The sequence below is a fragment of the Macrotis lagotis genome, chromosome 1 (assembly GCF_037893015.1).
Source record: "Macrotis lagotis isolate mMagLag1 chromosome 1, bilby.v1.9.chrom.fasta, whole genome shotgun sequence".
NCBI classification, from domain to species: Eukaryota; Metazoa; Chordata; class Mammalia; order Peramelemorphia; family Peramelidae; genus Macrotis; species Macrotis lagotis.
Window position 1 is genome coordinate 641,313,547 of NC_133658.1, and position 12,764 is coordinate 641,326,310.

At 37.5% G+C, this 12,764-nt stretch overlaps 1 protein-coding gene across 7 annotated transcripts in view; it reads right to left on the reverse strand.

Annotated features, from left to right (window-relative positions):
- Positions 1-12,640, reverse strand: part of LOC141522195 (uncharacterized) — a 112,431-nt gene extending 99,791 nt beyond the window's left edge. For 5 of the 7 annotated variants that reach the window (XM_074235459.1, XM_074235398.1, XM_074235432.1 and 2 more), the window contains exon 1: positions 12,443-12,640. In XM_074235459.1, the coding sequence (XP_074091560.1) occupies positions 12,443-12,526 (84 nt within the window). In that variant the 5' untranslated portion in view covers positions 12,527-12,640. Of the gene's footprint in view, positions 1-4,876; positions 4,925-12,442 lie in introns of all 7 variants that reach the window. The other 2 variants (XM_074235441.1, XM_074235415.1) reach the window with 1 other exon arrangement.
- Between the last annotated feature and the right edge of the window lie 124 nt (positions 12,641-12,764).

Below are 12,764 nucleotides of genomic sequence, written 5' to 3' on the forward strand. Positions count from 1 at the left end.
ATATCAAGGCTCTTTTCCTGATCATGACTTTCAGGTATTCCAATAATTTTTAAATTATCTTTCCTAAGTCTGTTTTCCATATCAGTTGTTTTTTCAATGAGATGTTTCATATTTTCTTCTAATTTTTCATTTTTTTGGTTTTGAAGTAATGAGTCCTGATTTCTCATAAATTCACCAATCTCCCTGAGTTCTATTCTTTGTCTGAAGGATTTGTTTTCCTCATAGAGTTTTCCTATCTCTTTTTCCATCTGGCCAATTTTACTTTTTAAAGCATTCTTCTCCTCAATAACTTTTTGAACTATTTTATCTATTTGACCTAAGCTGGTTTTTAGCATGCTATTTTCTTCAGCATTTTTTTTGCATTTCCTTGACTTAGCTGCTAACTTCATTTTCATATTTTCCCTGCATCTCTCTCATTTCTTTTCCCAGTTTTTCTTCTAATTCCCTCATTTGATTTTCAAAGTCTTTTTTGAGCTCTGTCATAGCCTGAGCCCAATTTCTGTTTTTCTTGGAGTCTTTATATGCAGGAGCTTGTGCTTCCTCATCTCCAGACTGAGTGTTTTGATCCTTCTTGGGCTCACAGGAAAAATATTTCTTAATGGTATTCCTCTTTTTTTCTCTGCTTGCTCATTTTACCATCCTAAGATTTTTTGTGGGTGCTTCCTGAGCTTTTGGGACACTCCCACAAGGGTCTCAGTGTGTGAGGCTCTGTCCTCCCTCCCGGTCTATGAATGACCATATGTGCCCCCCTCTGCCATGGGGCTGGGGTGGGGAGGCCCCTGCTGTTCTAAGAGGGGGGCCTAGACTGTGATCAGGATCTGAAAGTGGTCAGAGCCCCAGAGTCCTGTTACAGGGGCAGAGCTCTGCAGTCTCAATCTCTTCACTCCCCTCCCTAGGTTCAATGGGTTCATGCCCTGGGGGCTCCTGCTTACCAGCACTGCCTGCTTCTATTTCCTGGATCTGGGCTGAGGTCACCACACTGCTAGCTGTGGCCCTGAGGGCTGGGCTTCACGTGCTTGCTCTGGCAGAGGTCCCCCTCTGTTCCCCCAAGTTGTGCATGGTGCTCCCCGGGGCATAGATCAGGAAATTCCCCCGCTGTTGTGAGCCTCAGCTCCCAGTGCCCTGGGGCTTCCTCTGGGAGGCTGAAGTTCTTTTGCTCTGGTGGGCCACCCCTCTGGCGTGCCACCCCTCCAACCCTGGGGAGTAGAGCCTTTCTGCTCTTTTCTAGGTTACCTTGAGTAGAACTGTCTCACTGGGTCCCTCTGTGGGTTCTGTCTCTCAAAAATTTAGTTAGAGTCCTTAGTTTCAAAGATTTATGAGAGAACACTTAAGACACAATCCGTTCTTGTCACCATCTTGGCTCCACCCCCAAGACAATTTTTTCCCAGTTTTTGATTTTAACAGATTCTTGATATTTCAAGAATTCATTAACTTCCACAGATTCCCATCTTTTATTTCAGAGAACTTTCTTCATTTAGTTTTGCAACTCCTTTTCATTTGGTCAGTTCTATTTTTGAGGGTTATCCTTTTCCATTTTCCCAATTGTGTTTTTTAGGGAATTATTTTCTTTTTTGCATTTGTTCAGATTGTATTTTCTTTTAGTTTTTTTTTTTTTTTTTTGCAAGGCAATGGGGTTAAGTGGCTTGCCCAAGGCCACACAGCTAGGTAATTAAGAAGTGTCTGAGGCTGGATTTGAACTCAGGTACTCCTGACTCCAGGGCTGGTGCTCTATCCACTGTGCCACCTAGTCGCCCTCAGATTGTATTTTAAAGGATTTGTTATCTTCTATCATTTTTTATTGTAAGGTACATTTTTTCATGCATTTCTTTTCCCAATCTTTTCATTTGGTTTTTAAATTCCTTGCTGATCTCTTAAGTCTTTCTGGGCTGGAAACCAATTCCTATATTCCCTTCTGAAGCTTCTTTTCTCCTTTTCTGAACCAGTATCTTTACCTTGAATGTAACAGTCAAATGACCCTGCTTTGCCCTGACGATTTTTCGTTTTAGGATGTTAGCTTTTCCAAGGTCTTGTGTTGGGGAAGGGCCTGGTTCATAGACCTTCGGTGTTGAGAAACCTAGAAAACCTAGAAACCTTGCTTCCTGGGGTTAGAACTCCAAGGGATTATTCAATGGACCAACCAGTAAGAGATGCCAGAAACTTTCTCTGGATTGTCTGTGTTGGGGGGGGGGGGTGTCATGGCCCTACTCCCTAGGCCTAGAGCTGGATCTGGTTTGTCCTTTCACAAGCCAGACACTGGACTCGGCTGTCAGGCCTAGAAACCCCAGAGGCTCTCTATGATAATTAATGTTAGGGAAGTCTACCATCCATACCTGGGCCTTGGAACAAGGTGTGAAATCTGGGACTGTTTCTGTAGGTTTGTACTGGAGAAAACCACGTGTTCCCACAGAATGTTAGGGGCTCCTCTGGAAACACTTGGGGCTAAGGGTACAGGCCACTATCCAGACCAGTCATGTTGACTGGATGGGTGTCCTTGGCAGCCCTACTGGTTCTCCTAGTTTGCCCACCAGCGCACAAAGGCTTCCAGTCCCATAGGCTGGTGCTCTGGTTCTTTGCTTGCTGCCTCGGGCATACCCATGCTCCACCCATGACAGACCTTGCTGGAAGGTGTTCCCCTCAATTATGTGAGTTCTGTCAATCCAAAATCGAAATCTGGTAAGAGGCTAGATTCATGTTGGCTCTGAAGGAAAGCCATGAGAGCTAAAAAATAGTGTCTGACTTCTCTCCATTATCTTGGTTGGAATTTCTTGCCTAGGACTTCTAAATGGGGTGGATTGGCTCATACACTGGACACATATGACCCACCATGTGAGGAAAAGAACACCCTGAAAATGTCCAAGGATCTGCTCCATTACAGTGGGTAAGAAGGGAAAGCAGATGGCAGCTGATATGGAATGCTCACTACTCACAGTTCTTAGAGAAAGCACCTTGAGAGTGTTTGAGGTGAAAAAGAAGAGTAGATGAGCAGAGGAGATACAGCTGGAGCGAGATATGTGGAAGGCCACAGCACAAATAGTTAGGGATGTGGCAGGAAGGGCAGACAGGAAAGAGAAGCATGTAAAATACTAGCCTGCTGGTCAATCCATCTGAAGGGAGTTAAGCAGGTAGGCTAGAAGAAGATAAAGATTTGTAGACATATATATATATACATATATATGTATATATACATATACATATATATAGATATATGTAGACATTATATTTTAACACCATATACATGTATATATATATATATATGTATGTATAATGATTTGAAGATACAAAAGTACAAAAGTTTAGTGCTATTTTTATTATTGCTTTTATTTCTGTCTGTATGTATGTTATCCCTGGGTACTAATGTGTTCAAAGATGGCTTTGATCTCTCCAAGGGGACTGCTGTAGGCAGATTTTTTTTTAGACCTTATATGCTCCTGAAAACTCATCAAGAGATGGGTGAAGTTCGGCATTTTAACTTGATTAGTAGATCTAAAGTCTAGGCTAGCAAGAAATTTTCAGTACTACCATATTGTTGGTCTGCTTGTTTTCTTGTTTGTGTGCTTAAATGCCTCTCTGTGTCTTATTAACTAATTTACGATTTTTTTTAAATTATTTTTTTCCTTTGTATATCCAAACTGTGGTTAACCTCTTTCCATCACCCACCCCCTACCCCTGGAATGATTGATTTATTGTTTTACAGCTAGAGAAGGAGGTCATTTCACTGATTAAAGAAAGGTTCAAGGGCTGCCTTTCAGGATTGGCCTGGCACTGAACCCTTTACTGGCTCATGTGAACCAGGACACAAGCTAAAGGTAATTGAGTTTGATTGGTGCATCTTATTTGTTATTTAGAGATTATACAAGCTAATTAAGCACTGATTAATATAACTCAAATTTTTGGAATTGGTACTGTACTGTGAAATTAGGAATATTGTATAAATTCTATGCAATTCCTATTTAATTTTATCATAAATTTATTGTCTTCTTGAAAAAAATACAGCAACTTGAAATGCTATATTGTACTTTTGTGAATAATGTACTATGTACTTAATTGTTGTTAGTATAAACAATCTGTTAAAGTTTTTAGAAGTGCTAAGAACCTTTTAATGGGCTTTTGGTGACTCCATCATTTAAGGAAGACCTGGATTGTGACAGAAGAAGAAGAGGAAGAATTTTGGTGTGACATCAAAAAAAGTTATCTTATGTAATTTTGCTATATCTTTTATTTTTTTCCTTAAGGATATGATTTCTCTCTCAACACATTCAACTTAGATCAACATGTACCATGGAAACAATGTAAAGACTAATGGACTGCCTTCTGTGGGGGGGCTGTGGGGAGGGAAGCAAGATTAGGGGGAAAATTGAAAAATTCAAAATAAATTAATTAAAATTAAAAAAGAATTATGGTGTGATAAGCAAATTTTTGAGGAAAAATATCAGAAAGAGTTATGAGACAATTGATAAACTTTAGATACCTTCTGAGATTGTGGAACCCATATTAATTTAAATATAAATAAAACTAAATTTGTTTAGTATAATAATTATTGTAGGTTAAAACCTTATATCAGACTGCTGTTTTTACAATCTTTGGCAGGGAATTGATACTACCACTAAAATATGAAATGTTTAGATTAAATTTGTGTAAAATACAGTAACAGAGTATTGAAATCATAAGCCACTAACTATTCTGTGTAATACCCTTTGGAAATTAGATTCAGTTGTAATTGTATTCATTTTGGTCACATTTTAAGTGAAATGTGTTTCTTCTACTTTGATTTTAAGACAAGTCAGAATTTATTATTAAAATTTGACATTAAGACAAATTGAGAAAATGAATGAATTTGAAATTTTTTAACTGGATGACTTTAAACATGTAAACTCACCTCTATTTAGTTCAGCTTCATAAGACAGTAGAGTGACTGACCCATTGCCTGGAACAGGAGAAACACTATAAATGTATATTATTATTAGGTCCTTAATTAAGTGTGCTTGTTTCATATTTGATAATTTTATATGTGGATATAAAGTTGAACAATAAACAATGTCATATTCTAAGTTTCAGTGCTTTGTTCATCTACCAGATGTGACTATTGATATGATATGTATGCACACATACACACAGACACACACACACACACACACACACACACACACACACACACACACACACGGACCCAAGACAGAGAGTCTGAAATTGTAGTGGTCCTAATTTATAGGATTATGTGTCTTCAATGAAGTACCTATAATAAACTCTTAAAAAATTTTCTGTAAAAAAATTAAAGGAGGGAAATGACAGAAAATAGAAGAAATTTAATCTATTCCACCCAATTATATTCTAGAAAAATTAAAATTTACCAGAAATATGGAATTTCCAAAAACAATATTAAATACCGTGGTCACAAATACAAAAAGTATATCAAGAGATGCATAAAAAAACATTTGATGAAATACAAGTTACTTTTCCAAAAACAAAAGAAAGCCTCTTAAAAACCTTAAAGCATTCATCATTAGGTTCTTAAAAAATGCTTAAAACAACATCCACAACAAGATAACACAACATTCTTTTCAAGAAGCAAATAGTAAGAGCCTCTCCCAAATACAAAAATCAAATTAAGAATTTTTCCTTCTCCTAGTTTTTTTTAATAAGAACACAGAAATATTAGTTCTTGCAATAGAAGTTATCACAATAGGCTGAAGACATGAAAGAAAAGCCTATTTCATCATCTGTTTTTAGAATTAATTGACTTGGATCTAAGTTTACTTTTTTTGTTTTCATTTATGTAATTAAGGCACTTGTTAAACTGTTTTTTTCTGATTTCTTCAATCTTTTGTTGATACAAGTCTTCCCATTTATTTCCTGAATTCTTCATATTTATCATTCTTTACAGAATAAAAATATCCCATTGTTGGTACAAATTATAATTTGTTCAGGCAAGGATTAATCAATGAGGATTGGGGCAGCTAAGTAGCACAGTGGATAGAGCATTGGCCCTGGAGTCGGAAGCACCTAAGTTCAAATTTGGACTCAGATACCTAATAATTGCCTAGCTGTGTGACCTTGGGCAAGCCAGTTAACCCCATTGCCTTAAATAAAAATAAAATTTTAAAAATCAGTGAGGATCCATTTCAAGTCCTATTTAGTCTCTGTCATTTTGTTTCTTGGAGCACCTAACAGTTAGAAAATAAAATTCCATCTTTTTTTCTAAACAATTTTCTTTTAAATGTATTTTAAAATTTTTATTTTTAGCTCTAAATTCTCTTCCTTCTTCAGGCCCTCTCTCATTCATTAATAAGACCAAAAATGCTTTTCTTGTCTATGAAGCCAGGTAAAATATAGGTTCAAATTAACCATAACTTCCCTCCCTAATAAATAAAAGGCAAGAAAAATAAAGGGGAAAATTTGATTCAGGTTGTACTGTGAATCTATCAGTTCTCTTTCTGAAGGATAGTATGTCAATAAGCAGTTTTTTTTGTAGTTGTGGTGGATCACTGTAGGAATTGGAGAGCTAAGTCTTTCCCAATTGATTTTCTTGATAATAATGTTGTCACCCTGTACAGTTCCTGGTTCTCTTCACTACACATTGCATCAGTTCCTTTAAGTCTTCCCAGGATGTCTGAAATTTCCTTTGTTATTTCCTCAAGAATAACAGTATTTTATCATAATCATATGCCACAATTTGGGCAGCCATTTTCAAATTAAAGAATATGCCCTCAGTTTTCCTTTTTTATCACTACAAGCACTAATTACTATAACTTTCTGTATAACTATTCTGTATCTGAATCAAAGGGTATACAGAGTTTGTAGTCTTTTGAACATTTCTAACTGATCTCCAAATTTTTGGACAAGTTTACAACTCCAACAACAATGTATTAGTGTACCTGTTTTCCATATCCCATTCAGTAATTATCAATTTCTTTTCTGTCACATTTGTCAACCTGATAAGATATAAGGTAATACCTTATAGCTGTATTAATTTGCATCTCTCTTAATATTAGTGATTTATAGCATTTTTTTCATTTGACAATAGCTTTGTGCAGTTAGGTGGTGTAGTTGATGGAGCACTGGCCCTGGAGTCAGGAGAGACCGTGAGTTCAAATCTGACCTTATATACATATTACCTAGCTGTGTGATTTCAGGCAAGTCACTTAACCCCATTGTCTTTGAAAAAACCAAAACAAAGACAGTAGTTTTGATTTCTATTTCTAAAAACTATCTGTCCATATATAATTGACCATTTATCAATTTGAGGAAGGTTTTTACATATATATGTGTGTATGTATGTATGTGTATATATATATGTTTGTGAGTGTATATATATATATATATATATATATATATATATATATATATATATATTTGGATTAGTTCCCCTATATATTTGAAAAATTAACCTGTTTCAGACAAACTTGCTATAAAATTTCCCCCTAGTTTTCTGCTTTTTCTTATAATTTTGGCTTCATTGTGCAAATGCAAAAATCTGTTTAATTTTATGTGATCAGAATTATCCATTTTAACTCTAATCTCATTTGGTTATGAATTTTCCCTTTATCCATTGATTTGACATAGAATCCCTCCCCATGCTTCCCTAATTTGCTTATTATATCATCTTTTAAGTCTCTATAACATCCACCCATTTTGATTTTCTCTTGATAGACAGTGTGAGATGTTCATCTATGCCTACTTTCTGCCAGGTTACTTTCCAGTTTTTCCAGAAGGTTATGTTGAATACTAAATCATTGCCCTCAAAGCTTGGATCTCTGGGTTCATCAAAAACTAGATTATTGAGGTCATTTACTTCTGACCTAATCTTTCCCACGTTCTAAGAAAGGAGAGCAGGTATTTGATCTGTAATGGGGTATTTGGTCTGTAGGAAAGTGGAAAAGAAAACAAGGAGGAAAAGGGGAGATTTGTTCCCTGAATTTGCCAGGTAGGAGGGGAACTGGAGTGGGCATCTCATTCACCCTCAGACATACAGATCAGAGGGGGATTGTTTGCCAGGTAGCTTCCATAAGTAAAGTCTACGCAACTCTTTCTGCTGAGGGTCATAGCTAGTGGTCTCAGGAGACCCTAGAACCGAAGGTATCTTTCATTTTCCTCCCAGTTTTCCCTCATGTTCCCCCAGGACATTTTTCCAGGTTCAGTTTCTGGAATAATTATTTTGCTAAATTGGAATGTGCAAGGAGGGAGCTGTTAAGGTGATCCATGAGAGGAAAGAATCCTCTGGTCCCAGACTCAGGAGCAGCAGCCAGGTGGAAGGGGAATGTGGGGTTGTCAATACCAGGCCTCCCCCTCTCTCCAACTCCATCTGACTCTGAGATTTCACTCCATTAAAAGTCAGCATGAACACAGCACAGCTGTTCAGAGAAACTTCCAGCCACAAAGTTGACACTGACCCAGATAGAGGGACTCCAGAATGCCACTGCAGCAAAGCATACACTTCCATTTAGGACAGGGGATGCTTCATGATCGGGGGCAGTGATAACCCACTGGTGGGAGAAGAGTGCGTAATGATAGTGGGGCCTTTATCATATGAAAATGGAAGTAACAAGGGCCCCTGTTCCTGATGCCACCATCTGTCCAAGGGGCTCATGCCCCCAAGTGACTTCTCTGCCATTACACTGCCTCTTGTATGCTCCAGGTCCCTCGGGGCTCTGCCAACTCCTGCTTGAGCCACAGCTGAATGAGCACATCACTGCTCTGTGGGGCTGTGGCTCTAGGGGACCCACCCATCATATCCACTTCCTTTTTCTGAGCTCCCAGCTCCCCACTTTCCTTCACTTAAAAAAACCCGGTATTCTCTTGATATACCCTTTTTTCCAGATGAACTTTCTTATTTTTAGATTTATAATTCTTTGATAATTTGATTAGCAATGGCACTGAATTAGTAAATTTAGGTAGAATTTCATTTTCATTATATTGACTTGGCCTACCCATGAGCATTTAACATTTCTCAGTTGTTTAGATAGGTTTTATGTGTTCATATAGTTCTGCTATTTGTTGACTCCTAGGTATTTTTTAACTGTCTTTAGCTGTTGTAAATATTTCTCTATCACTTCCTGCTTAATTTTGTTTGCAATCCATAGAAATACTGATGATTTGTGTGGACTTATTTTATATCCTACAACTTTGCTAAAGTTGTTCATTGTTTTGACTAGTTTTTTAGTTTATTCCCCAGGGTTCTCTAAATTATATGATCTACAAAGAGTGATAGTTTTGTTTTCTCATTGCCTGTTTTAATTCATTTTCTTGTTTTTTTGTCATATTTCTATCACTGACATTTCTAGTGAAAAATACAATAATAATGAACATCCATGACTCACTCCTAATCTTATTGGGAAGGTTTCTATTTTATTTCCATTACAAATAATGTCCACTTTTAGTTTTAGACTAATCCTTAAGTAGTATTAATTTTCTTCTTGGTCATTTCTTTTCCTGTGAATCATCAGGTAAGCTGTGCATTTTGTGATTGCTTTTCATCAGCCTATAGGCACACTGTCATTATAAAGAGCTTAGAACTTATGAAGCTTGGGGACAAGTAGCCAGGTGGGAATCTTTGAGAGATTATTTCATGCTCACTCTCTCTAATCTCACTTCATTGATTGACCATTGATGTTAAGAGAGGTGCATAGGTCTTAACCCATAGGGAGTGGCATTCTGGGAGAAGCAAACCAGAAGCAGGGATAAGCTATTAACTTGAAATCTCCAAAATCCAATGATTTCCACTAACACAGCTCACTAATAGAGTCCATCACCTCTAAGTCAGTTGAATATTAAATCAGGGTACCCACATAGTTAAGGAAATTAATAAACCCCTTCTCTGGATTACCCTCTTTGCTTTTAATTTGGGGGCTTGATCAGAGTTAGCATGGATGGAAAACAGTCATTCTCTTGCATAGACAGAATCATCTCTACAAAAGACAGAATTTCACCAAAAGAACAGTTAAGTGTTCAAATGAACTTAAAAGAAAAATTTCAGGAACCTCAAGTTTGGGGACACTTATTTTTAGTTATTTCTATTCTCTAACTGAAAATTAATGAAAAAGTCAATATATACATACATACATCCCATCAATTCTTGCATACATACATCTATTGAAAAACTTCATGTATATGCATGTTTAAATGTATATATTTGTTTATACACATATGTGTGCATTTGTATCTATGTGTCTATCAAGAAGAATCCTAGGGAGAGAATAAGTAGGATTGCTAACAGAAGACCCTTCATAGTAGCTGCCTTTTTCTTCTTTGATGACTACATTTAGTGGTTAACTGAACAGGTGGCAACTTCCAAGTGGATCAATTGGTCTCAATGAAGTGAAGCCACAGTTGAGATTTAAAATTATTGAAATACTCAACACTTCCTGAGCTGATGCAAAATCTTTTACTCCCTCTTCCCCAACTAAATCTTTTCATTCATTTTTTTTTCTGAAGCACAAGGAAGGGACATAAAGTAGACTTATGTTGTTATAAGCACAGGATAGAACAGCTGGATTGATCATAGTCTTCTTAGGAGTATCTTTCCAAAGACTTCTTAACAAAGTAGTATAGAAACTATTTTATTTTCCAAAATTCAGTGAAGACTTCCATTGGGAGGAAATCATTTTTTGCTATTCATTGATTGACAACAGTTTCCTCTTATGTGCTCCATAGTTGATAATTTGAAGAGGGAAAATGCCATCTAATGGGTCTGATACAAAAGCCTGAAACTAGCCTAGCTGTTTCTTCCTTCTCCAGACAAGGCAAATTCTAAAGGAGACATTAGACAGAACCAATTTCCCCAAAGTTCCCCTCATTTGTGAATTTTAGAAAATTTCTTCCAGATTACTGTAATGCTATTCATCCCTAGAGCCATTGTTTCTACAGAATCAAAAGAAATCATTTTATTGCATTTTCACTAAGATGGCATGTCAGACTTTTAGTCTTTGGAAAGATTTTTTTTTTAGGTTTTTTTTTGCAAGGCAAATGGGGTTAAGTGCCTTGCCCAAGGCCACACAGCTAGGTAATTAAGTGTCTGAGACCGGATTTGAACCCAGGTACTCCTGACTCCAAGGCCAATGCTTTATCCACTACGCCACCTAGCCACCCCAAATATTAGGGGACAAGTCCACCATAGACTCTTTTTTTTAGGTTTTTTTGCAAGGCAAACGGGGTTAAGTGGCTTGCCCAAGGCCACACAGCTAGATAATTACTGTGTCTGAGACCTGACTCTAGGGCTGGTGCTTTATCCTATGCCACCTAGCCACCCTTTGGAAAGATTTTTATCTGTTTCTCCCTGAGTCCTTGAGAAGGTGTTTCTTCCTATAGCAAATACAATCTTTGCTACTGTCTTTTGATTTTGAATAGAACCCATCTTATCCACACCACATGTGAATCCAACTCCCTTTGTCCATCAGGAAATATACAAGCCTTCTAGGCTCAATGGTCCTCCCAAAAGGACCCTTGTCACTCAGTAGGAGAAACAGCTATTGGAAGTATTCCAAGAGGAGAAAAAAGCAAACATTAGCAAAACCTACAGTATATTAGTGTTATGAGTCAAGTCAGTGGCTGACTGAATTTGACAGGTTAAAACTAGTGGATGGAAAGGAAAAGGAACAAAAAAGAGAATTGAGGTTTCCTTAGAACCAGAGAAACATGATGAGCATGACTGAAATTAAAGGGAAAGAACAATCATGGGTAAAAGAATTGTGATTTTGGCCATGGGTAAGGTTCTAAGACTGGGAGAGAGGACCAAATAAAAAGCATAGGAGGTAGGTATAGATGCAGATGGCTTCAAGACAAAAATGATAAGTAAAGGAGGACAAGGAAATAGAATTGGTGAAGAGACTAAGCAACATGTGAAAGTGTAAAGTTGCAATTCATTTGGTTTCAAATTTAGGGGTAGGTAGATGTATGAATATAGGGAAAGATACCCCAAACTCTACTTTGCTAACACTTAATGACAGTTCTCAGAGAAAAAAAGAAAAGCACATCATGGGGTGATTCTTTAGAAACAATGATGGATTTATAAGGACACTGAGTAGAGAAGCCACCACAGGAGAGGAATGAAGCTTGTATTTCATCTTGATTCAAGGGATTCTTTTGGCTCTTGCTACCATATGGTGATAGATTTTTTGGACTCAGAAGAAAGGATATAGAAATAAGTTGACAAACCAGAAGAGGTAATGCTCAGCAGGAAGAGGTGGTGGAATTGCCTTTTTTTCTTTCTGGGAGAAACTTGACCTGAACTTGGACTTGGAAAGTTAGAGCAAGGCAAAGTGAGATCAGACAGAGCAAATAGATGATTGAGGTTGGAGAGCAAACATGTTGGCCAAATTAAGTCAGCAAAACAATGTCATGTGACCTAATGGCAGACTCCTGAAATCCCAAGGAAGAATTTGGCAGGTACCCAAAGGAAAATGTCAAACTGAATAAAGAGAGTGCAAGACCGGACATAGGAAAGGATTACCTTGAGTGCACTGGCCATGTGTGTGACTGATGAGGATGGATAAAAACCAGGGCCCATGAGAGGATCAGGAGATGAAAAAAACATGGACCTGGGGTACCTCAGCCTGACATCAGACCTCCTTGAGCCCCAGAGTCCAAATCTAATTAAGAGTCTCAGTCCTTGCCCCTCTGGGATCTGCTACACTCATCATCAGTTATCTCCATGGTAACAGAATGAAGTGTGCTAAGAGGCTAGAAGGTATGGAATGACCTGGCAGTTGCTTTCTAAACTGTTACTATTGGATTGGGAGAAGAAGGTTGTTTTTCATTCTACTTTTTTTTTT